The sequence below is a fragment of the Petaurus breviceps genome, unplaced genomic scaffold (assembly GCF_028583685.1).
Source record: "Petaurus breviceps papuanus isolate PSGF00001 unplaced genomic scaffold, PetGlider_PUasm1.0 90847, whole genome shotgun sequence".
Classification (NCBI taxonomy): domain Eukaryota; kingdom Metazoa; phylum Chordata; class Mammalia; order Diprotodontia; family Petauridae; genus Petaurus; species Petaurus breviceps.
In genome coordinates, this window is record NW_027187360.1 from 27752555 (window position 1) to 27779175 (window position 26621).

The 26621-nt window shown below is 42.3% G+C and overlaps 1 protein-coding gene across 1 annotated transcript in view; it reads right to left on the reverse strand.

Annotated features, from left to right (window-relative positions):
* EXD3 (exonuclease 3'-5' domain containing 3) overlaps positions 1 to 26621 on the reverse strand; it is a 206438-nt gene that overhangs the window by 154988 nt on the left and 24829 nt on the right. Inside the window, exons 8-9 of the mRNA XM_069072754.1 lie at positions 18565 to 18618; positions 17633 to 17764 (exon numbers count right to left, since the gene is read on the reverse strand). Coding sequence (XP_068928855.1) covers positions 17633 to 17764; positions 18565 to 18618 — 186 coding nt within the window. The remainder of the gene's footprint in view (positions 1 to 17632; positions 17765 to 18564; positions 18619 to 26621) is intronic.

A 26621-nucleotide genomic window follows, 5' to 3' on the forward strand; every position in this document is an offset into this window, starting at 1 on the left:
GCTGAAGGCTACTTGGAGATGACAGACAATGGAGGGCTAGGCTAGTTTAAGGGTAACAGATTTGGGTATAGATATTTTGATAGGATCAAGGTTGGGAAGTAGTTGGACAATGGAGGCTAGGCTAGGTTAAGAGTAACAGAGATTTGGGTCTAGCAGTCCAAGGGGTTTCCCAGAGCCTGTACCCCATCAGGTCCTCAAGGGTGGCCCTTTGACTGAATCCAAACTTCACAGAACAAATCCGATTAATAAAAGAATTTGTTTGGTCAAAAGGCCACACCCAAGGACCTAGAAGACCACATGTGGCCTCAAGGTCCCAAGTTCCCCACCCCTGAATTTAAGAGTATATTTAAGAGAATCAGAATGGGCACTGAGGTAATAAAACTATCTTTTTTACTGATGATATGATCTTATAATTGGAAAATTCTAAACGTTCAACTAAAAAGTTAGTTAAAACAATTAATAATTTTAGTAAAGTAGCAAGATATCAAATAAACCTACCTAAATCATGAGCATTTGTATAAACCCTGCAAAAAGAGATAGTAAGAGATACTCCATCAAAAAAATTGTAGATAGTATAAAGTACGTGGGAGTATACCTACCAAAACAAACTCAGGAACTATATGAATATAATTCTAGAACAGTTTTTATACAAATACAGTCAGATTTAAATAACTAGAGAAATAGTAATTATTCACAGGTAGGCTGAGCCAAGATAATAAAAATATCAATTTTACCTAAACTAATCTACTTATTCAATGCCATCCTAATTAAATTACTTAAAAATTATTTTGCTGAGCTAGAAAAAATGATAACAAAATTCATTTGGAAGAACAAAAGGTCAAGAATATCAAAGGAATTAATGGAAAAAGAAAAGTAAAGGAAGGACAGCACTACCAGATTTGAAACTAAATTATATGGCAGTAATTATCGAAACAATCTGGTACTGGCTAAGAAACAGAAAGGTACATCAGTGAAACAGTAGATATACACTACACAGTAGCAAATGATTATAGTAACCTCATGTTTGATTTTGGGATAAGAATTCATTTTTTGGTAAAAATTGCTGGGAAAGCTGGAAAGCAGTCTGGCAGAGACTGGGCATAGACCAACATCTTACACCATTTACAAAATAAGGTCAAATTAATACATGACTTAGATATAAAGGGAGATATCATCACAAGAAAATTAGAAGAATATAGAACCTATCAGACTTATGGATAAGAGAACAATTTATGAATCAACCAAGATATAGAAAGCATTGTGAGGTGTAAAATGGATAATTTTGATTACATTAAATTAAAAAGATTTTGTTCAAATAAAGTTAATGTATCCAAGATGAGAAGGAAAGCAGAAAATTGAGGAAAGGTTTTTATAGATAGTTTCTCAGATATAGGTCTTAAATCTCAAATATAATAAAGAACTTTATCAAATTCATAAGAATATGAGTCAACCCCCAACTGATAAATGGTTAAAGGATATGAACAGGCAGTTTTTCAAAGAAGAAATCAAAATCATATATAGTCATATAAAAATGTTCTAAATCATTACTGATTAGAGAAATGCAAATTAAAACAACTTTGAGATATCATCTCACACTTATTAGATTGGCTAAAATGATAGAAGGGGAAAACAGCAAATATTGGAGGGGATTTGGAAAAATTGGGACACTAATTCACTGTTGTGTAACTGATCTGTGTTGAGGAACCATTTTGGAAAGCAATCTGGAATTATGTTCAAAGAGAGTTATAAAACTGTGTATACCCCTTGATGCAACAATACCACTATTAGGTGATGAGGGGAAAGGGAAAATAACTTATATGCTCTGATATATTTATAGTAGCTTTCTTTGTGGTAGCAAAGGGCTGGAAATTGTGGGGATGCCCATTAATTGGGGAATAGTTGGACAAGTTGTAGTATATGGATGTGATGGAATACTATTGTGCTATAAGAAATGAACTGCTTGATTTTAGGAAAATATGTTAAGACTCGCATGAAATAATGAAGAGTGAAATGAGCAGAACCAAGAGAGCACTGTCCCCAGAAACAGCAATATTGTTCTAAGAACAACTCTGAATAACCAAGTCATTTCAAGTATTACAGATAGTTGGTTTATATATATAATGTATACATACACACATACACATATTTGCATGTGTAACCTTCTCTAGGGTAGGCTGGGGAAGGAGGGAGAAAAAAATAAAAAGTGCACAGCCGAGAACAAAAGAAAACTTAAAGGAAGCACAGAAAAGCAGGGTAGTTTTGAAAATGATGTGTAGCATTTAGTACATGGTTTTTGAAAAAAGTAAACAGCGTGAAATGAATATCCATGGTTTTATATGTTGTGCTGTCATGGAAATGTTCTTTTTTTGTCTTTCTGTATTTGACCTCAAAACGAATAAAAAAATTTTTTTGAAAAGAAAATTAAGGCAAACTGAGGGAAAAAAGTATGTAGTGTAAGAAAAAAGTGTAAGAAGACTGAAAAGGTAGGAGGAGGCTAGGTTATGAAGGGCTCTGAATACCAAACAGCATTTTGTACTTGATCTTGGAAGTGGTAGCGGGCCACTAGAGTTTCTGAGTAGTGGAGAATGGACTGGGGGGAGACTGGTGCCAGGCAGACAAACCAAGCAGGTTATGGCAGTAGCCCAGGTGTGACGTGATGAGGGCCTGCACTAGAGTGGTACCAGTGTTAGAGGAGAGAAGAGGGAGTATTTGAGAGATACTGCAAAAGTGAAATCAACAGATCTTGGTAACAGCTTGGATATGGGGGTAAGAGATAATGAGGAATCCAGGATGGCCCCTGAGCTGTGAGCCTGAGGGACTGAGAAGATGGTGGTGCCATTGACAATACATGGAAAGTTTGGAAGAGGGGAGGATTGGAGGAAAGATAATGAATTCAGTTTTGGACATGCTGAGTTTAGTATGTCTCTGAGACATCCAATTTGACATACCTTACAGGCAGCTGGGATGAGAAAGTGGAAGTCAGAAGAGAGTTTGGGGCAGGATAGGAAGATTTGAGAAGGATTAGCATAGAGATGGTAATTAAATCCATGTGAGCTGATAAGATTGCCAACTGAGGTAGTATGGAGTAGTATGGAAAGAGAAGAGAAGAGAAGAGGATCTGGATAGAGCCCAGGACAGTGTTCTTGTTTGCAGACTCTTGAAGCCTTCCATCATGGACACAACAACCAGGAACTTCCTATACATTGCCCCTCAGATACCTCCAAAGGTTAAAAATCGCTTCTGTCCAATAACAATGATGATAACAACTCAACTTAAAAGAACCACTTATACACTGGATTTGGAGTTGGAAGACCTGAGTTTAAATTTTGACACCATCTGTGTAACCTTGAGCAAGTTACTGTAATACTATCAGTTTCCTTATAAGTAAAATGAAGATAATTCCTAAGGTCCTTCCAAATCTAACTGCTCCTGAGGGAGATACTCTAAGTATTATCACACACATTTTTGAGATGATAAGCTGAGGCTCAAAGAAATTAAGTGACTTGCCCAGGGTCACACAGCTAGTAAGTGTCAGAGCCAGAATTCAAACCCATGTCTTCTCACCTCGAGCCCAATATTCTTTCTACTGCTTTTCTCTATGACTTTTGTTTTGTTTTTTTTTTTAGCAATTGGGGTTAAGTAACTTGCTCAATTACATGGCCAATTATTTTTGTGTGACTGACAAGTATCTGGGGCTGGTACTGATCCCAGGTCTCCCGATGCCGGGCCGGTGCTCTTACTTGCTGCGCCACCTCTCTATGACTTTTGATTCTGACTTTTTCCACTACACCATTGATGCCTTTCTTCAACCAATTCTGTTACCAACAAATAACACTGAAGGAAACACCAGCAAATAGACACTGGGAGGTGGTTTTGTTTCGTTTTGCAGATACAGGCTAACTTAATATGCATCAAATGTAAGAAAATGCTGAATGGATTTTCTAAGCTAAATTATCTTTATCTGATGGCTGTCTGCTGCCATCTTGGTATCTAAAACATTACAGAGAAGATGCCTGGTGAGAGAGAGGTATTTGCGTGTTGTAGCAACATCTTCCACCAAAATCCTCCCATGATCCTCAACCTGAAGGTGAGGTGAACTTGAAGGTTAGTCCAGAGAACAGCAAAGCTACAGAATAAGCCTGGGGTCACAAAATAATGCATGTTTGTTCATTCTGGGCCTTGGTAGCCAAGTTCAGGAAAGTTCATCCTCAGAGGCTCAGCCACCTGATGACAGCCGTTCTTTTTCCCATGTGACACTGGTTTATGAAGGTTGCTTATTACTAAGGCATGAAAGGGATACAATCTGTAACAGAAGATATCACCACTGATGAAATCACAAATCTTAAAGTACTGGAGGAAGATTTATTCATGTAATAAAGTAGAAATAAGAGAGAAAAAGTGTCAAGCACAGTGGTGTGATAGTAATGGCAATTAAAGATTCCCCTGTATTGGCTTGGTTTTCAAATTGATTGTGTTAAAACCCAGAGTTTGTTAATCCCACCTGTGGGATGGGCTTGTTGATGTGAAAAAGAAAGTCCTGAACTGGGAGGAGCTGGTGATGTAGATTTGGAGAGACACTAGAGAGAGGCGGAAGATCTTTTTGGAAGCAGCACCTCGTGGAGAGAGAGAGACTAAGAGAATTGCTGGTGGCCGCTTTGAATTGCCCTGGACTTTTGAGACCTGCCCCCTGAGCTGCCAAGGACTGAGGAGACATGGCTGTTTTGCTGGTACTTTGTCTGTCTGTTTTGATGTTGTTTTGCCAGATTTGTCCACTGGTGAAAGACAGTCCTTTTGTTGAAGAAGTCCTGGAACCTGGCTGTTCGCTAAGAAGCCCTGAGACTGTCCTGCAGACAGAGAGTGAATACTGTCCACTGGTGAGGGACTGTGCTGTTGCTGCAGGGGTCTGGAGACTGTCCTGCAGACAGAATGAATACTGTCCACTGGTGAAGGACAGTGCTGTTGTTGCAGGGGTCTGGGAGCCTTTCTGTTGGTTCAGAAGCCCTGAAGAAGGATTTTCTTGTTGTATGTTTACAGAAATCCTGGGAGAGGGCTTTGCTAATGTGTTCAGGGATTCTAGGACTGTTCTACAGACAGAGGATAAATTCATGAAGGGACTGGCAATGTATCTTGTGGCTTTGCTAAGCCTTGTCTCCCCAGGAACTAAGATTGCTGAGAACTTGCCTCGTGTCAAGATGAAGAAAAGACCTCCATTTGGGTATTAAGTGCTGTGTTTAAACTTGATGTAACTCTGGGGTAGATTCAATTGTGATCCAGGGGTGGGGAACTTTTGACCTTATGTTTGGAAACTAATCTCCATTTGAGAAGAGGGGCTTTGTGGTGGACTTAATTAAGGTATAGCCTAGGGGTGGAGAAGTATTTAGAACAGAGACTTTGTGATTGATTGAATGATTGGAAGGTCCTGGGGTGGGGTAGTACTTGGAGATTATTTAATCACGCTTAGTAAATGCTGTATTTGGAATGATGTCATGTTTTGATCTTCTCTGTTCTTGGTTTGTCACTGAATAAAATAGAGAGCACCTATGCTGGTATTTTGAACCTGGGAAGTTGCCTTTGCTTGGCATTACATTACAAGTGGGCACAGGTGTATGCAATCATCACTCTGGAAAGGCTACCGTGTTTCCCCAATAATAAGACACTGTCTTATTATTTTTTTTGGACAGAAAAACACCAGAGGGCTTATTTTCAGGGGAGGGCTTATTTTAATGAACATTGACAGCAATTTTAATAAACAGGTAAATGTGAACAAAAAAATGTACCTTTATTCAATAAGCAAATCACTGGGGAAGAACAGGATGACATGCTCACTGCTGCAGCTCTGATTGGATGCAGCTCAGAGCGCAGCGTGTGTTTCACAGTGGGGGGGAATGGTGCATACAGAGGGTACCGTAATGTATCGTGTAGCGTAGGGGATCACCTTCACTACAGTAGCAATCTCAATAGGGCTTATTTTCGGGGGAGGGCTTATTTTAGAGGAATCTTACACAGTAAGGGGAGGGCTTATTTTCGGGATAGGTCTTCTTATCGGGGAAACACGGTATTTAGTTAAGGCAGAAGTAACACTTGGAGGTCAGTGCCCAAAGGTTTGGAAGCAGGCTTATGAAGCAAGCGATGGAGAAGAAAGACAAGGAGTGCAGCCTTATAAATAAGGAGTTCATAATGTTGTTTATAATGCAATCCATGGTGTTCTGAAGATCATGAAAAATGTGGGCTGGGGAGTGGGGTATCTGAGAGAAGGGAAGGGGAAAATAAATGTACTGTCAGTTGGTTTTCGTATCTATGGGGATTCTACAAGGGGCAGTGAAACAGGTAGTCTTCTGCCCTGTCTTTGGGTGCCATGAGAAGTACTGAGCAAGGGAGACCTTTCCACTGTCTGCCCTGGCAGGGCATGCTCAGCAATGAGAAGGCACCAGATACTTCCTGGCTAGCTCTTGGTGCTCTGATAAGAACAAGATGGCAAGAAAGAATATTTCAAGTGTAAGAAGCAGGAGCAGAACATAAAAATATTAATTTCCACATGTGCCCTATACATATGGCCTTTCACAGCTGAAGTTTTTCCTGATCACCACCCCTAGGGACAAGTCAATTCACTTTTGTAGGCCCCAGCCTCCTCACCTGCAGAACAGAACACTCTTACACTCCCTGCTAACCTCTCTATGACTTTGGAAGGCACTAATCTCCTCCCTGTCACATAGGCCCAAAACTTAGGTGTCATCCTCGACTTCTCACTCCCACTCCCGCCACCCCTCTGCTACTCAGATCTTCCTAATCACTTTGGTATATGCCTCTTCTCTCCTCTGACACTGTCCCTGCCCTCACTGAAGCCATTACTGATTTATGCCTGGACTACTGTGATAGCCTCCCAAACTGTCTCCCTGCCTCAAGTCTCCTACTGCAGTCCATCCTTCACTCAGATGTCAAGTGGATGTTCCTAAAATCCCACTATTACACAATTCCTCTGTTTGACTTTCAAAGCCCTACGTAACCTGGCTCCTTCCCACCTTGCCAATCTCCTTATACCTGACTTCCTTTCATGTACATTGCAATCTAGTGACATAGGTCTCTTTGCTGCTTCTTGAACACCAAACCATTCTCCATGCTTGGAATTTCCTCCTTCATCTCTGCCTCCTATCTTCCCTGGATTCCTTTATGCCTCCACATAAGTCTCACCTTCTTCAAGAAGCTTTCCTTGGGCACCTCTTTCAGCTAGTGCTTTGGGATTATCTCCAATTTATCTTGTTTGTACAGAGTTGTTTGCAAGTTTTCTCCCCATTAGACTGTGAGCTGCCTGAGAGCAGGGTTTTTTTTTTTTTAATCTATCTTTCTTCCTAGAGCCGAGAATAGTACCTGGCATATAGTAGGTAAATAAATGCTTTCTGACTGACTGTGAGACCACCTGCTATCGAGGTCTACTATCACACTGGCCCATGCATTCTCTGCTCTCCCCCCTCCAACAAGATTTTGCTTGAGCCTTCTCAGTGTCTCATCACAATTTACTTCCTATTCCCCTACTTCATTTCACTAACAAATCTTCATTTGTTTAATTTGTTTACTGACTTTTTCTTTCCAGCGGTAAAGCCCCAGCCCTCACTCTACTATGAAGTTTCCATTCATTCCTGGATCACAGAAACTATCAGGGGCATAATGGCCAAAAGAGAGGTTTTTGTTTCTAAGCTAAAGAAGTCTTTATGCAGGAATTACATTTTACGTGCGTTTATATACATTTATACACATACAAAAGTACATTCTCGGTGTACTAGCAGAGCTACACCCGGGGAAATTCAGGTGTATCATCTGAGCTACACCCGGGGAAATTCAGTCAGGAGTGGGGTTGGAACAGCAGAACAGAGAGCAGTCCCACCTTGGGTGGGCTTGTGCTAGAAGGGGTCTGCTTTGCAGAGAACATAGGCCTCAGCATTGGGGGAGGGAAAAGAGGTCAGCTAGGGAGCCAGGCACTGTACAGGCAATCATGCCTCATGGCAGCGGGAGAACCAGGAAGTGAGCCTGGAGGACAGCAGTAGATTTGGGGAGGAAGTCTGCCCTCCTCCAGGTATCACTGTCCTGAGGCAAAGCCCTGCTCTTCCCCTGCTAGTCTCCTAGTCTCTGGTCTATTGGATGCAACAGGAAAATGTTACCAAGGAAATAGACCTACTCTCTGCATATCTCCTCACAGCCAAGGAATGGCTAAAGGATCAGAGCTGATCAGAAGATACGTCCACAAAATATCACCCTCAGGTTGTTTATGCATTATAGACTTCAGAAACCTAAAGAGCTACAGGTTTTGTAGCAAAATAGCAGAATCTTCTCTGTAAGCCAAAAAGAATTGGACCTTAGTAGCTAACAGTGTCAATGGTCTCACACTTTACGAAATAACATAAATAACACATGTTCTTTCTGAAGAGTTTAAAATATACCTACAGGCTGGAAGTGAAAACAGAGAAAACACAGATGCATAAAAGAAAGTTGGAATGCATCATGTGCTTGTCAACCTGGCTAAATGACAAACATCTCTGGAAGAGACCCTGGTGCTGGAGGGAACACAGCACAGAATAGTCTTCCAGACAAGGCCTACTCAAGCTGCAACATCTCCGTGACTGGCATGTCCTAGTTGGGGCAAAAGGCAAACTTCATACTAACCCTATGAAAACAGTCATGAGCAAGGAAAGACAGCCATCAACCCTGAGCTGGTGAGAGGGGAAAAATCCCAGGCTCTCAGTCTTCCCTGACTGTGACCTTCATGCTCCACTGGATTTCTGAAGATACTGAAATCTTGGCAGTCAAGTACACAGTCTGTGGGAACGAGGAAGTCTCTGATAGGCCTGCTGGTGAGAATCGGGACCAGCCAGGCAATTTTGGGGCCCTGTGAAATCCTAAGGAGACAGACAAAAACAGCAGTTTGTGTTTTGTGCTGGGAATTAGGAGGAACCAGTGGCCAAACTGTGGCATGTGAGCCATGTGAAGTAATCTGACAATGTGGCTCATGGAGAGGGAGCTGTATGGCTACTTTCTTTCCTCAGAGACAAGGGAAGCAGTCTCCTGGACTCTCTCAGGTAGTTTCATCATTAGTAGAACCTAATTCTAGAGGACCAAAGGTTGAAACATCCAAGGTCAGGTCACAGAACTCAGAGTGCAGGAGAAATGCCCCCTTCCTCTCTTATAGGCCTTTGGGGTGGGTCAAAGAAAATGAGAGACATAGAAAGATGGGCAGATACGTATACATCAGAACATGTGCATATATGAGCATATTCAGTTCATATAATCAAAAACTCATTGCCTTTTGCAGAAAATGGGGTCCGTCCTTTCAGAAGCTGTATTCAGATATTTTTAGCTTTTAACTCTTATGAACACTGCATGTGACAATGACATAAATGTACTGTAAGAAACACAAGTACAGAGAAAGAATGAGAAAAAGGGAGAGAAAGACCAAATAAGGCTCATCAGAACTACCTATTAGAACAGCTAAGGAAAAACTACTGCAGAGAGAGTGGTACAGTGGAGGTATAGAAGTGAGTTCAAATCCCAGCTCTACAATCTACAACTGGGCCAAGCCACTTGGTTGATGAACATTTATTAAGTGCCTACTATCTGCCAGGCACTGTGCTAAGTACTGGGGCCACAAATATGAAAAAAACAAGACAGTCCCTACCCTCCAGGAGCTGACAATCTAATAGGGGAAGACAACACACAGAAGGAAGTTGAAATGAGGAGGAAATGGGGGGTGGGTGCTGTTGGTCAAGGTACCCACAGAGTAGAGGAGTCAGAGAAATCCCAGAAGAGTGCAGTTGGATAAGAAATGAGATGTTCCGCCCTGAGTGCCTTCCTTAAATGGAGGGTTTGGCATCCAAGGCTCCATCCTTCAATCAGAGGGGCAGGAGGAGGTGGAGAACCGAGGCTGACGGGATCTTGCAGGATGATAAGTTTTTCCCAGGAATAAGTATTCTGGGGTATGGAGAAGAAGTCACAGAACTTGTCTGGGCCTCAGCTTCCTCATCTGTACAAAGAGGGAGTTGGACTAGACAGTCCAATCAACACTCTAAACCCAAAGTCACCTCATCAGAACTGAATAATGCAAACATGCCAACTACTCCCTATGTTCAGTGGGGAAGCTGATTTCACAGCTGAAGCTAGTTTTGCTATATCATACAATATTTCTTGGGATCTTTGTCCATATTTTTTTCCAATTGTAGTGTGAAATATTTTTTACACTAAATCTTAAATAGGCTTGGTGAACTGTTATAAACTCCAGCTATGGATAATTTTAAATCTAATTATACTACCTGATCATTTAAAAAAAAATCTATATTATCTAGCACCTGCAAACTCTCAAATTGGAAAAGTCAGGATTATTTCTCATCTCAATTGTTGATTCTATAGCTTTAAGAAGAAACAAAAGTTTCTATAAAGTGATAGGGGTATACAATCACTTCTCCTTCTCTAGGGCAGGACAAGTTTATTCCTGAGAATCAGAGAGAAAGATCACAAACTTGAGGAAGACAGAGGTAAATTACAAGGACAGCTTGATGATTTGGGGGCTGGGTTTGAAGACTTGCAGAGGTTGAGATCTTGCTTCATGTCTCCTGTAAACCCTTTCATGATTGCTGGGTCTAATTCCCAAAGCTGCAGTCACTGAAACATCTGTTGGAAAAGTGGAACTTTTGGAACTGATTGCTGAGGGGATGTGGTGAAAAGCAAAATCCCAGCCAGGTGGGAAGAATTAGGAAACATTTCCTGGAGGACAGGAGTTTAGAGGACAGCTTGGAAGGATGGGAGGAAAAAGGGTTGGCAAAAAAGAGGGGGGAGGGTCTTTCAGCTGGGGGGAACATATGAGCAAAGGCACAGAGGTGGAGATGAGATGTCATGTACATGGGATGGTGTGCAGATGTTCTCGCCTAGAAAGGAACATGCTGAGAAGTGACAAGAGGTGAGGTTGAGGATATGAGGAAAGTCTAAATATCATAAATGAATTTTCATACTATTCTTTGGACCATTGACTTCCAGCAATAGCCCCTTTGTTTCTGTGGCAGCCGTGGAAAGAGAAGAGCACACCATGGCCACTATACCCTAGCACTAGCCAGCTACTGCTACCAAAAGACAGGAAGCAGAGAAGTGAGAGATCTTCCCTCTCTGTTTTGTTGATCTTTCTGATTGTGACATGGGCAACTCTGGTCATTGATACTTTGAAAACAGTACACTACACTAGAGTGGTATAGCATCTCCTCAATGAAATCTATAGTTACTCATGAGCTAACTCTAGCAATCAACACAGGAAACACCAAGTTGATAAATAATCCCTATTGCACAGATAATGACAGAAAGTTGGGTGAGAATCCAATCAGCACAAATATCTCAGAAAGGCACTGCAGAAGGATAATAAACTGGGCCTAGGATTGAATAAGAGGTAAGCAGACACCCACCCAGGAAATTACATAGTCCTTTCACAATAATCTCAAGGTACTTGCTCCCTGCACCAAAAGTCCAACTGTATAATACCAATATTCTTTTGATGATGCTACATGGCTACAGGTTAGGGAAAAATCTGCCTCACGATAATTGAAATTGCAGGTGCCCCAAAAGGCAGTGGGTACTAATAGACTGCAGAATATTATTAAAGATGACGCGTGCATAAGTGGCATAAAATGGATCAGCAAAGTCACCCAAGGTTAGAAAGGAGGAAGGATTGTCTTGTGGTGAGAAGATGAACAGACTAAATGATATACTTATATCTACAAAATATTAAGTGAATAAAAGGAAGATGGTCAGGATTCCTCTGTCCCTTAAAGTTCTTTTCAACTTGGCCCCACCTTCTTATACATCACCCTGTCCCCACACTCTTTGTGTTCCTCACACACACTACTCTCTCTCCTATCTCCATGCTTTCCCCTTATGTTTGAGAGGCACTCTGACCTCACCAGAACCTCTTCAAGTCAATAAAGATTTATTAAGCACCTATTATGTGTCAGGCAGCATGCTAAGTGCTAAGAATACAAAGAAAAGGTTAAAAAAAAAAAAGGATCCCTGTTCTGCTCACAGTCTAAGAAAGCAACATGCAAAAAGCTATGTAAAAATAAGATATAGGCAGGATAAACTGGAAATAATCTCAGAGGAAAGGCATCAGCCTGAAGGAGGACAGGAAAAGGATTCTTGCAGGAGAGATTTCAGCTGCAACCTGAAGGCCATTAGAGAAAGCTAGAAGCCAAAGATGAAAAGGAAGAGGATTTCAGGCATGGGGGACAGCCACTGAAAATTTGTGGAATCAGGTGGAGTGTCATCTTCTGAGAACATGGAGGGGGAGTCAGGTATAAGAAAACTAGAAAGGTAGGAAGGAGCCAGGTGATGAAGGGTTCGAAAGCCAAAGAAAGGATTTGATATTTGACTTCGAGGTGAAAAGGGGCCACTGGTATTTACTGTATATATCAAGTGCTGCAGCCAGACCTGCACTTCAGGAAGGTCTCTTTGGCAGCTGAGGGGAGCTGGGACTGGAGTGGGGGGGGGGGTCTGAGGCAGGGAGACCCATAAGGAGGCTGCTGCAATCATCCAGGCATGAGGTGATAATGGCTCAGACAGAGAGGGAGCAGTGTCAGAGGAGAGAAGGGAGTGTACACAAGAGTCGTATTAGTGTACAGGACCTAACCACTGATTGGATATTGGGGTGGTGGGCAGAGAGGCTTTGGAGTTAAGAAGGATGCTTAAGTTTTGAGCCTGGGCACCAGGAAGATGGTGATGCCCTCAACAGTAATAGGAAGTTAGGAATGGAATAGGGGAGAGTTTGAAGGGAAAAATGACGACATCCCAAGTGCCACTTTCCCTACGTGACACCTTTCTTGATCCCCTAGTGCCCTCCCTCCCTAATTTGCTTTTTGTTTTTATTGAATATATTTGGTATATACTAATATATCTACATGTTATCTGTGTTGAAAGACTGTGAGCTCCATGAGGAACTGTTTTATGCTTTCAGCACCTAGCACATCACCTGGGTATATAGAAGACACTTAATAACTCTTTGTTGACTGACTAATTGACTAAAGATACGGGCAGATCCTATATGGTGGATATATGAAAAGACATAGTAAAGAACTGCAGGGAATGGGAAGCTATGGATGAAGCTACAGTTTGCCCTAGTGTAGGGCATACTCATATCAACAAGATCAAGGATTTACCCCAAAATGTCTAGAATCTTTCATTAACAGAAAATAACTACTGAAAAACAACTTGTTCTCATTGCTCTGCTGTGAGGGTGAGGGGAAAGGAAGCAGGGAACAGGCATTCAGGTGCCTACTATGTGCAGGCACTGTGCTAAGCCCTTAGAAATGATCTCATTTGATCCTCCCAACAACCTGTGAGGTAGGCAATATCCCCATTTTACAGATGAGAAAAACAAAGCAGAAAGAAGTTATCTGACTTGCTCAGGGTCACACAGCCAGTAAGTATCTCAGACCAAATCTGAACTGAGGTCTCCCTGACACAGGACATCACCTAGCTGCCTGAAGGGAATAAAGAAACAATGTACTCTTCTCACAGAGTTCACAGTCTAGCTGGAGTGATAATACACAAGACAAAATAATTATCATAGGAGGCTGTGCATGGTTAGGGCTAAATGTACACGTACATACATGCAAAGCCATTTGGTCTGACCTGTTGTTTGGAGAGGGGACACGGAAAACAGGGGTCAAGGAATAACCATATTTGTAAACTATATACTTAATCATGAAACTGTCTTTGTCCTCCAAACATCCTCCCTTCTGACCATACCCAGCTCCTGTAATAGTTACTTCAATAAGAAAATTCCAGTTAGTCTAGATTCTAGACTCTAGAACCTAACTTCAAAGCTGGGCTTAAAGAGCAGAATAACTAGACCTCATTCCCCTCATCTACCACTTTGGGATTGGGGGTGGGGGTTGGGAGGGCAGATAAGAGGAAGGCAAAAGAAAGAGAAAGAACAGACAGGACACTCAGGTCTGTTTACAATACCTGGAAGGGTTGTTAACATTTCTACCAACAAAAGAAGTGCTAAAAATCTCTGTCTTATTATCAGGGCTTCCAGTATTCAACTCAGATCACACAACAATCATGATGCTTGGGGAGAAGTAGAGGCATAGCTTGGAAAGCAGAGGTTACTTCATGGCTACTCCATGGAATCAGGGGCAGCTTTGGCACTCTGGAGAAGAAACTCACAGGGAACTGGACCATAGAAGCCACATGGGCAGGGCAGGTGCTCAAAGAGCCCAGGCAGAACTGGGCCCCACCTTGGAAGCAGAGAGTCTCCCTCTGATGTCCCGAGGTGGGGGTGGGGAAGGGTGCAGTGGATAAAGAGAGAACACAAGCTATAAAGAAAAAGACCACAAAAATACTACCTTTCACATAAGAAAAACTGTCCCCAATTAAACCTCAGGCTTCATGGATGGCAGACCCTGGAGGTCAGGAAATGCTGCTAAAGGCACGTACAAGTTTGCAGCTCTCGAGCCTTGACTATATACCTCGTTCCCCTGTGATTCTATGACAAATGTCACCCACAGATTCGATGACATGTATCTTCTCTGACCACAAAGAGACTAAAAACAATAACACAGGTTAAAAACAAAACGAATGCAAAGTGTGAAGGAGATCCCAGGCCCCCCAAAGGATGTCCTATTAACAAAGAATAGCATGCTGTGTTCCAGCTTAAAGACGACAGGGTCTTGTTCACTGTAGGCCTGCCTTTGGAGGGTCTCCTGACTGGCTAGGGCCCTATGGGCTCCTTCAGGCTCCTCATCTCTAGGTCCATGTGTATACATGAATGAACAGTCACTTATCTGAGGAAGCTTTTGATCTTGGGTACCCCACCCAGCCAGCCCCATAACCCGACCTGGGCTTTAATTCGCATCGGGAGGAGGAGGCAGGGCTCTCATGCTTCTTCCTTCATGAGTGAGAAAGGCAAGAACTGCGAGTTCTCAGCTCCATCTGAATTGACGTTACAGCCACATGAAAGGAGCCCAAGCCTGCTGTGCATACTGTGGGCACAGAGGCTTTCAAGAGGCAGGCTCATTTCCAACCTAATCGACAGCTCGAGGGATCTCTATTACTAATCACCCACCAATACTGCCCAAGTTCCCAGGCTGACTTCAAAGCTCCTCACATGGTGCCCCCAATGGAGTGCTTTTCACATGGTCAGGGTGGTGGCCACTCCCCCATCACATGGACTTTGGTGACATTTCGGCTCTGTATGCATCCAAGTGTCCACAGGGATATGTTGTCCAAGGCAGAGATGTTTTTTCCCTCTTAGATTTCAAAAACTCACTTGGAAACATGGACAAAGCTCTGTAATCTCAATTTCAAAGTGTGCCTTGTCAGTTCTTGGGTTTTTCCGTCAGGCTGCCTCCTTTCATTTACTTTAAATCATACTGTGGCCAAAGATTTTTGGAAGCTTCAAAGGAGGAATCAACCAGATCAATAGAAAGAACTAAGGTCAGTTTAGGGTCATACCCTCTAATGAGCAAAGTTTGATCTCCAGGTAAAGAAGTACAGCAAGAGAAGTGAAGGTTTTTGGGGACCATGCCTCATTTACCAGAAAAAGCCATCAGTCTGAATTCTACAACGTACAATGAACTCATGGAGAGATGAGTTCAAACCTGGGAAGTATAAAGAAGTTTGTTATCAAATTTAAAGTTATTTTTTTTGGTTTTGTTTTTCTGTTTTTTGCTTTTTTGGAGGGCAATTGGGGTTAAGTGACTTGCCCAAGGTCACATGGCTAGTTTTTGTGTTAAGTGTCTGAGGCCATATTTGAACTCAGGTCCTCCTGACTCCAGGGTCAGTGCTCTATTCACTGCACCACCTAGTGGTCCCTCTTTTTGTTTTTTTTTTTTTTTTAACAGGATTTGAATTCCAAGGAAGCCACAAACTCAAAGTTGCAGATGTCAAGAAGAAAATGTAAAACGGTATTTAGCAAAAATAATTTTTGTTTCTTCTAGTAGTGGGAGAAATCCCCCAACTCCCTTTTCCTTCCTCCTGTCACCCCAGCCCCTGATATGCCAGAGTAGTCTTCACAGACTGGAATTTTCTATGAATACTCATTCTTTCAGCCCCCTCTTGACCTCTCCATACTGTTATATTCTATGTTCCTACTATTGTCAATAATATTTTGACACAATAAATCGGAAATGTCACATTTACTATTCTCTGTACAGTTCTTCAGAGCAGATACTTAAATGTGATCAACAAACAATAATTTAAAAAAACCTTACTGAAAACAGATACATGGTTGCAGAAAACACCAATGACAAATGTCCCTGACGCTATCAGTGTGGTCCAGGACCTCTTCCTAGCTGGGATACTCTTTTCTAAAGTTTTTCTATTTATTTTGCCATAGTGCTGATAAAGGCCACTGATCTGTGTGCCAAATCGACTAATATTCACCTTGTCTTGACAGTCAAGCCCAGAACAAATAGAAACATGCAACATTTTTTTCCTTCTTCAAAACAAACTTGTATGAAGGAGCACTCATCTAAAAAGTAACAATAACAATTTAATTATCAGATATAAATATCCAGGCTTTAAACCAAGCAGTGTTTTTGCCCTTAAAATTGATTTTCTTGCCATCTGAAACAACATAAATTCCAAGAAGAAGAAATATGCTTAAAATATGAGCTGGCTATCTTACACCTAGCTCAGAGTTTTGCGTTCAGTGCCAACAGCAATTCTGGACTAATCAATAAGCTAGCCTGGTTGTGCTAGGCTTTGGGCACACAAAGACAAAAAGAGAAACTCCCTGCTCCTAATCAGATTGCATTTATTTTATCAAACAAAGAAAGTGTACATAGAAACATATGCAAAATACATAGAAAGGAAATCCAAGGGATTTTGGCAGAGAGTTAGGGCTGCTCCTTGAGGCTGGGAGAAGTAAGAAAAGCTTTATCATACAGGAGGCAGGACTTGGGCATTGGAGGGACTGTAATCACGTCAGACTTTACACAGATAGGAAGGAAAACAAACGAAACAACTAACCAGTTTTCTTACCCAGAAAAACAGGGAGCCACTTGTAAAACTCCACCTGTTCATCTATGCCTTCAAGATACTTCTCTAATACAATTAACTGATATTAGCTGATCTCCTTCAGAATCACATCTGACTTACCTTTAAATCAAGAGTGGGAGGAAAGGAGAACCCCAGAAATTCAATGTGTTACATATTTTTGAGTGGGATGAAAACCCAAAATGGAGAAGAGAGAAAGTTTGCTGCTGACAACTCCATGTTGCTACTAACCCATCATTCCAGCAATTTAAAGTCTTTCTGAAATCAGGACATGAGCTTCACTGCATGCTGCAATGAGCCACACCCCTCAATCACACTGCTCCAAGGGTCGTGTGCATGTTTAGTTTTTTAAGTTGAAGTCACTCACATTTGGTTTGCTTTGATAAATTCTGAGGGAAAAATTTCATGACATCCCTAGGAATCTCCAAGGGTACCTTGAGTGCTGTTAAGCTGGGTTAAGAATGATTGCATTATGCTCTGAGAACATCCTATTCTTGCCTAACCAAAACACCACCCCTGAGGTCCACAGAGCCCTAAGAACGGGAGGACACCAAAGGGGAGAAACTTATATACAGTGTCAAGCAGGTGATGTGAGGCGCCCAGGACCTACCTGGCAGCGACTGAAGATGTCACTGAGTGTGACACGAACATTGAAGTGCTTCAGGACACTGAGTGCTTGCTGTTTGGCCTTGTCAAAACAGTTTACAGAAAAGCACCTTCCTTCCCCAACCTGGGACTGCAGCTGCAAAACACAGGTACACAGGGAGACATAGCTGAGTTTGGTGGAACGAGGATCATCCTTCCTTCCATAGGCTGGGCTTGTTTGTTTTTTTTTTTTTACAACAATCTTTTTCCTGAAATTCTGAGAGATCCTGGATTCTGTGCCTACCCTATATAGCGCGTATGTAAAACTATTCTGAAAGCTGTATGCTTGTAGTGGAGGCCATGGATGGCATCCTTACTCTGGGCAGGTTGCTAGACTCGGTGAACTAGGGCATCCCTATGACTCCTAGGAATCTGTGACAATCCTCAGTTGGCAATCTTTAAATCTAGTTCCAAGTGTCTGATGACTCCTGATTTTTAGAGGGGTTGTGCCAGGCCCAACAAGGGGCAGGGCAGGGACTGAGTCTTCAAAGACCAACAGGAGAGAGGTACTGACAGCTCATAGGGAGTACTCAAGAGCTATGTGAGGGGTCGTAGTGTTAATAAAAAAAACAAGGCCCTCAACCCAAAGGAGCTGTGGGGTTGCAGAGCTGAAGAAGGCCAGGACTCAGTCCTGTGAGGGCACCTGGATATAACTATCCATGGCTCATGACAATTGGCTCTGTGGACTCTCCCAGGAAAATAGGATTAGGGGATCCCCCCTTTTCACTCTGAACTAATCTCCACAAAAGCCCTCATACATGTGAATGGTATGATGGAGAACACCTTTGGAAATGTGAGCAGAAACATGGTAAAGAGCTAACTAAGCCTTTCCCTTTCTCAAGATCAAGTATATACAAAGTTAAGGAGTGCAAAAAGCCTGAGTAATTGAGAATTTACCTTCTGATATGGCAATCCAGAGGTCAATATGATTCTCCCCTCCTTTCTGGCAATCTGGAGGCAGAATTTAAGTTAATATGAGTCAGCTGGGGAAAATGACAGAAAAATCAGTCTTATTTGTCCCTCCTCAGAACATAAAGGAGATATTACTTCCCCAAAAGGCAGTGGTGTGGAAGAGGGGTGTTTTTTAAAAGCAGGGGTCTGACCACACCAGTTAGTCACTCAATAAGTGTTTATTAAGCACCTACTACATGCTAGGCCACTTGCTAAGTGCTGGGGATACAAAAAGAGGCAAAAGTCAGTCCCCTGCCCTCAAGGAGCTCACAATCTTATGGGGGAGACAACACACAGATGCATAAATAAGCTATATACAGGATAAACAGGAGATAATTAACAGAGAGAAGGAACCAGTAGTAAGAAGGAATGAGAAAGCCTTCTTGCAGACAATGAGGTTTCATCTAGGACTTGCAGGAAGTGAGGAAAGCCCAGGGGTAGAGATGAGGAATAGCATTCCAGGCATGGGGATGGCCAGAGAAAATGCCTAGAGATGGAGTGTCTTGTCTGGGAAACAGCAAGGAGGCCAGTGTCACTGAAGAGTGTGTGTGTGTGTGTGTGTGTGTGTGTGTGTGTGTGTGTGTGTTGGGGGGGGGGAGCGAAGGGTAGAAAGTACAAGAAGACCGAAAAGGTAGGTAGGGGGCAGATTATGAAGGGTTTTGAATGGCAAAAAGAGTATTTTGTATTTGATTGTGGAAGTAACAGGGAACCACTGCAGTTTACCGAATAGGGGGCTGGTGTATGTGTGTTCGTGCATGACATGACTAAACCTGTGGTTGCAGCAGAATGGAGGATGGACTGGAGTGGGCAGAGATGTGTGTCAGGCAGACTAATCTGAAGGCTACTGCAAGAATCCAAGTATGAGGAGATAAGGGTCTATAGCAGGGTATTGGTAGTGTCAGAGGAGAGAAGAGGGGTTGGGGTGGTATATGCAAGACTAAGGTAAACTTAATAGGCCTTGGCAACAGATTGATTATGGGGATATGGGAGCCTAGTGCTCTATCCACTGTGCCACCTGGTTGCCTGAATGACATGCCAAGGTCACACAGGTGGTAAAGGACAGAGCTAGGATTCACACCCAGGTCTTCTGACTCCAAATTCAGTACTCTCTATATAAATTTTTCACAATGCTGCTTCTCCCCAATGTGGGTAAATCTCATCGTCAGATTTGTAAGAGAAACACTAAAATCTGGAGTGTAAAAAAAAGTCACTTTGATCTCATCTGACAGCATATTATGAAAAACAAAACTTAGGAGGGAAAGAAAATATTTATGAGGTAAACATTTAACTCCAAACATCCTTAAAACTACTTTCAATAGATGATAGTGGTTAAGACTGAATAACAGATATCCCAGTGCAGAAGAATGTCACGTTGGTCCTCCAGTGGATCTCAGCTTGACATGAGAAATGGAATATACTCCGTTTGTCTTTGTGGGTTAAGGAGCAGGAAGTTCACTCTTGATGTCCGCATGTGAGCAGGACAACTGAAGAACCCCTGAGGAGGTACCAAGGCCATTGGGAGCTTCATAACTTCATCAGTCACTTCTCTTACCTTCCCTGAGGGAATGGAGGAAGGGTGAGTTGGCTCCCAGGAGGACCTACATTCCCACACCAACCCAGCATGTTTGACACATTCAGGTTGGAGTTCATTCTGAGTGGAGTGTTCACTTTATTCTTTGTGGTAGTGGAGACTCAATGCTCTGGGATTTAAACAGCATCGGCATCAAGAATGTGATTCGCAGCTACTGAGTATGTTGGAGGTGGAGCTGTTGGGTCACCGGAAGAGACAGCCCCAAAAGGATTGTACTTATTCGCTGACTGAATGGTTATGATGAAACTGTAGATTGTGGGTCAGGACTAGAGAGATATTTCCACTCTCTAAGATCTGCACTGTGCGTCTATTTACCAACAGGATCAAAAGGATCAGATACCTAGAAAACTCTAGGTATTAGAAACAGCAAAATGTACATGTAATCACTGATCCTGGTCAATCAAAAGGTATTTATTAAGCACCTATTATGTACCAGGTGCTAAATTTGGGGAATATGAAGAAAGGCACAAACAGACCTGCCCTCAAGGAGCTCATATTCTAATAGGGGAGACAACATGCAAAAAATTATATGTGCAAGTTATATAAAGTATAAATGGAAGGCAATACCAGAAGAAAGGCCCTAGCAATAAGAGATTGGAAGAGCCATCCTAAGGAAGGTAGGATTGAAAAAAGCCAAGAGGCCCTAAGGGGTAAACAGGAACAGCATTCTTTTCCTGGGGCAGAGGAGGGGGCTGTGGGGGAGAGATGGGGAAGAAATGGGAGTAAACCAGTAAAAAGGGATGGAGTTAGGACTTGGAGTCTTAAACACATCATGAGCACCAATGTCCCTGGATTGTAGAGTGAATGGAGAGAAAAAAAAAAGTGGGAGAAGACTAGGAAGGTAGGCAGGTATTAAATGGTTGTGAAGGGCTTTAAAAACCAAAAAGAGGATTTTATATTTATTTATTTATACCTACTTAATGTGAATAACTGTGATAGTATCCAAGTTTGAATCTACTGATCAAATAAGCCTGAAACTTATGTGTTTCAGCTGGAGCACTTCATATTAGACAATAGACCTTAGGAGATAAGACATTCTAGCCTGCTGTACCAGACAAAAGGAGAAGCTGGGAAGCTCACGTCTTAGAAAATCAGATGTATAAGTCATTCCTAGCTAAGTCATGGGGTAAATTATCATCTTAATTTAACTTTTTAATCAGCCAAAACTTTCTGATCAATCTATTTTCCCTGGGTTATCATATCTACTTTTCTGATGGAAGTCAATGAGAGAAAAGAATTTGTTTTATTAAGTTCACTTTATTAGGACAGTCCTATTTTATAAAGTACATGTTTGTAAATCTATAAAACTGAAATACCATGGAGATTATTCTTGAGATCCCTTCTCTGAAGCGGTACCAGAGCACGTACTAGATTATAATTCAAAGGCTTTCATGACCATGAAGGATGCAATTGTGGCAGGTCTGACAGGCACTGAACAGGCTTTCTTCCCTTGGGTTTTGTGGTGACTGGAGGATGAAGGTGATGTTCAGTCTCACTTCAGCTGAGTTTGAGAGGACCCAAACATACTGCCTTTGTGATCTATGTGTATCTTTGCTCTTAGAATCTCTTAGAATCATTTTTCTGAGGCTTGCTCAGAATTCTCCCTCCTTCCCCCGATGTGTTGATCTCTTTTCTTCAAATCATCAGGTTATACCAGGTGGTATCTTTTTTTTCTCTTGGGAGACCTGTTGGTTACTCCAGATGGGCAGTAATCCCTGTTTTCACTCCCTTCTCTCTGCCCTGAGAGCAGAACCATTGGGAGAATCCCAAAGATTCACCTTACCCTCAATCCACATTGTGGTTTTGGGTAAATCATTCAGGAGGGGCTTTGAGAAGTCATTCATTCATTTAACGAACATTTATTAAGAATCTGCTTTGTGCAAATGTGCTTGATCTCAGTTGTGATACAAATGTAAGAAAATGATCTCTGCCTTTTAGGACCAAAAAGTCTGTAGATTACAGATTGCTAAGGAGTCATGGAGTTATTCTAATGTGTCCACAAATCCATAGTTGTACCAAGCACTGTCATCTTGAAAGTTATCTCCAATAAACTGTGCTGTATGTCTTGATATTACAAATAAGAAACACTGCTTCTGTACTGAAAAATATGACTGTCTGTGTGTGTATACATACATATACATGTATTACTCTTTTTCAAATACATTTGTGTGCTACTAAGATTATAAAACAATTTCATTCAAAAAGTACCTGTTATAATAGGTTTCCTTAATTATTAGATGTTAATAATATCTATCTACTGTCAATAATATTATCTACTGTCACATAGGGTACAAAATTTTTTGACATTAAAAAGAAGTCCTCGGGGGGCGGCCAGGTAGCACAGCAAGTAAGAGCACTGGCCCCAGAGTCGGGATGACCTGGGATCGAATCCGGGCTCAGACACTTAGCACCCACCCAGAAACACCTGGCTGTGTAACCTTGAGCAAGTTACTTAACCCCAATTGCTTAGGGGAGGCCAGGTGGCTCAGCAAGTAAGAGCACCGGCTCCAGTGTTGGGATGACCTGGCCTCTGATACTTAACATCACACCCAGAAATAACTGGCCGTGTAACCTTGAGCAAGTTACTTAACCCCAATTGCTTAAAAAAAAAAAAAAGTCCTCGGGGTAAAGAGAGTGAACAGTGAATAGAGCACTGGCCCTGAAGTCAGGAGGACCTGAGTTCAAATCCAGCCTCAGACACTTAACACTAGCCATGTGACCTTGGCCAAGTCACTTAACCCCAATTGCCCTCCAAAAAGCAAAAAAAAAAAGAAAAGAAGTCCTCATATTTGGAGGTTGGGAACCATTGATCTAGCATATACTGACAGGATAATGTCTAAGAATATGTATTTGTTTCCATTGATGGGAACACAGGAGGTACTCAGTAAATACTTGTTACTTGTCTGAATGCCTGACATTTTCAGGTCTGGTTATTCGGAAAGATGCCACTATATTCATAGTTGTGACTTCCTGGGCTGTGGCTTCTAGTCTGAGCCTATGATTGCTAGCACAGGCTGAGCTGGACTCCACTAGCACAATGCAGGCCCTGAGAGCGCATCAACGCTGAAGCATCCAAAGAGCGACATTACAGGATTGAGATTGTATAGGCAGCCCTGTTTATGTGCTGGTCCAAAGAAAAGTCAGAGTTTTTTGAGGTGCAAGAAATAAATATCTGAAACCTAAGAGACAGCCATACACCTCATGTGCATGTGTTAGAAATGGCTTTGCTGGAACTGGCAGACATGAAGAAACTGGAAAACATCCTGCCCAAAGGAGAACTCTGCTGTTCTCCAAAGATGCTGGAAGGGAGGGTTAAGCTTTGACTTAAGAGGCTTCTGAACCTTATCATGAGCTTCTTGTAGATACTGATGCTTTCAGGGCATGCTGACTATAACCCATGGTTTATCATACTTATGTGGGTACTTCAATAATCTGAGATTTCATCAGTGGGGAACCTCCCTCACCAGCACAGCCACAGATTCTCTGTGACTTAGTAATGGGTCTTCAAGTATTCACATGACTGAAAAATGCCTCACACAGGGGCAAACCTGGTGAGGAGCTTCTCCAAAGTTAGCTGGGCTTGGTAGGACCTTGCATGTCACTGGTGAAGGCTTTGAGAACCTAGGGTCATCTCCATGCCACAATGAAGCTTGGAGAAATTTAATGGCAGTATCCCTATGCCTGGGTGTATAATATAATTTGAATTATAAGGGGGTCACTTTACAATGGGATTCTTCATTGTACTTGGAAATGACAGAGAACTCCTTGGTTCCCCATAGGTGTATATCATCTAAGAGAGGCAGTCATGAATTGAATGGGAATACTCTGGATATGTATATAAAAGGCCACAGTCCATAGCAGGGGGAAGGATGGTGGGAGGAGGAAGGGGTGTCAGCCAAATGTTACTCTAAATGGGGGAAATTCTCTTTTTCCTAGCCAAGCAAGGACAGAACACTAAGAGTTGAGATGCCAATTACTGGAGACCCACAGGTACTAAGGGACTGATCCCTTAATTTTAGTTATATTATCGCCTTTAAAAAAAAAGTCTTGAATAAGGTTGTTTCGCACTTCTTCACATGGGCGTATGATGGTGGGAAGTGTGGATTTTTGCCAAGGTGCCCTGGAAAAGCACATCTCCATCCAAGTTTCTGGGTGGAGAGGCACCTGCCCTTATTGTATCAGCCGTTGTCTGAGAAGGAAAAACAACACGGTCTCTGAGCTAGTGGAACCAGTGGGCCAAGGGTTAAAGTTGCATTGTGAATGAGTAGAGGGCTGGGACAAGGGGGTGCCACAGGAGCTGCATAGTTAGATCATAGGCTGAATCTTGGGGAGAATCTTCTTGTCTCCCAATTAGTCAGGGAAGTCTTCCTGAAAGAGGTGGGATTCAAGGAGTTCTTGGGATGCAATAAAAGAAAGTCTGGCAAGCTAGCATAGGGGGTGACTTAGGAAAAGGTTTAGAAAAGGGAAAATGATAATCAGAGAGTATTTTGAATAAATCTGTCTGAAACAAACAGGGGCATGGGAGCAGGAAAGTGGGGTTTTCAAGAGGACAAACGGACTATCAGGATCTGCAGGTCAAAAGCTGCTTCGAACCCTATCTGCACACTGGTCACTCCATATAGGTATTTCCAGTCATCTGCCCAACCCTACCCAGTGAATGTATGCTGGTATTGGTTTCTGCCTCCCCCAAAACTCTATAAAAACACTGAGTATATAACAGAAAAGCTATCTCCATTATCAAGACTATTTCTTGTTCTTAGTGCCTCTGGGCTGCCCTCCTTGTTCCTACAAATCCTGAAAACCTGGTTCCTGTCCATTTACAGGGAGTTTGTGCCTTGACCTATATCAGTGTCTTTGTTCTCACAGCTCTTATCTTTCTGCCTGACCTCTGACTCTCCCTATGTCTTGATTTCAGTTCGCCCACATGGTTTTGAGGTATGATTTTGCTCTGACATCACTCCAGACTGCTCCTCTATTTCTACCCCATGGTTCTGCTTTAACCACACTGGCTTCCAGGCTCTAATCCAAGCCTTGGGCTTGTCCGACTCTATTCTTCACTCCCATCTTGCCCCAACTCTCTGTTTAGGGTCTATAACCAATGATCATGTTCCCAGTACTAAGAGGAATCGCAGGTTTGGGGAGAGCTATTTCCACATAGCCACCCGAGCTTTGGCAAGTGTGGGGAGGAGTCAGGAGAGGTTGCTACAGAAAACAGGAGAGGCAGGGTTAGGGAGGAAGGTACATGATACTCTATTGCTCTCATGTTCAAGTTTAGAGCTCCTCCCAACTCACCTCCAGACTTCATTTTTCATACTGTCAGACTGGGAGGCTAGGAATTAACCATTTTACAGACTCCTCCCCCCAATATTAACTTATGCTTTTTGACAGAACCAAGACTGCACCTGCTGTCCTTTCACGGAGGCTAAATGGCAGCTGAAGTGTTTGTTGTTTGTTATATTCAATAGTCTCTGCTGGAAATTCGTTTCAGGTGGTGCATATGAATCCTCTGTGCAGCCCACTGACCCCGAATAACCACACTTGCAGAAGGCTAATTCCCAAAGAAGGTTTTGGTTGATATTTTAAATGAAAGCTCAACTAAGCTGGAGGTCAATTATTAGGGAATTGTTATTTTGGAGACAAATGAAACCAGAAGTAACCCCTGAGAAGTCTCTCACATCTTAGAGAATGAAAAATAAAGAACACAGAATCTTCAGGAAGAGGGACTTTTGTAAAAGGAAAAAGGAGTGGCTGCCTTCTCTATTGATCTGACTCTTCCCCTTCCTCAAAGTCAATGGCATCAATGTTCCAAAGATTCCACCCTTCCCTCCACCCAGGGCATTACCAAGCTAGTCATACACTCAGCAAGGTGTGCAGATCACAATTAATCATCCAATCCACCAAGTTTGACTTAGTGACTACTGTGTTCAAGAGTTCTATGCTGCTGGACCTTCTCAGGAGATGTTGTCCTCACTCTTTAGATAGTGGAACCAATCCTCTGTTTCTGCCAGGAGTCATCAGGGATAACTGGCTACTACTTGGGGTACACAGTCCTACCTCTTCTGGGCTTCTCTTTTTCAGGAGGTATTGGTCTCACATGTTCGAAAACAAGATAGATAAAAAAGTCAACTATAATAAAACTTCTTTAACTCAGACTTATTAATTCAGATTTTGCAATCTGTTTGAAGGGGTGTGGGTTGAAGCTCACATTTTTTTTTTTTACTACTACCAAAACCCCTTTACTAAAAACTCTACAAATTGTTTCACTGCAGTAGGATTTTGTTATAATGAACAAAATAAGAAACCGTATTTCCAGTCCTCAAGACCCAGCAGAAACTCAATTAGGAAGTGGTCAAAAGCACCTTAAGCCTGGTAGGGGAAGGATGGCAGTATCAAAACATGTACGCATGCACAC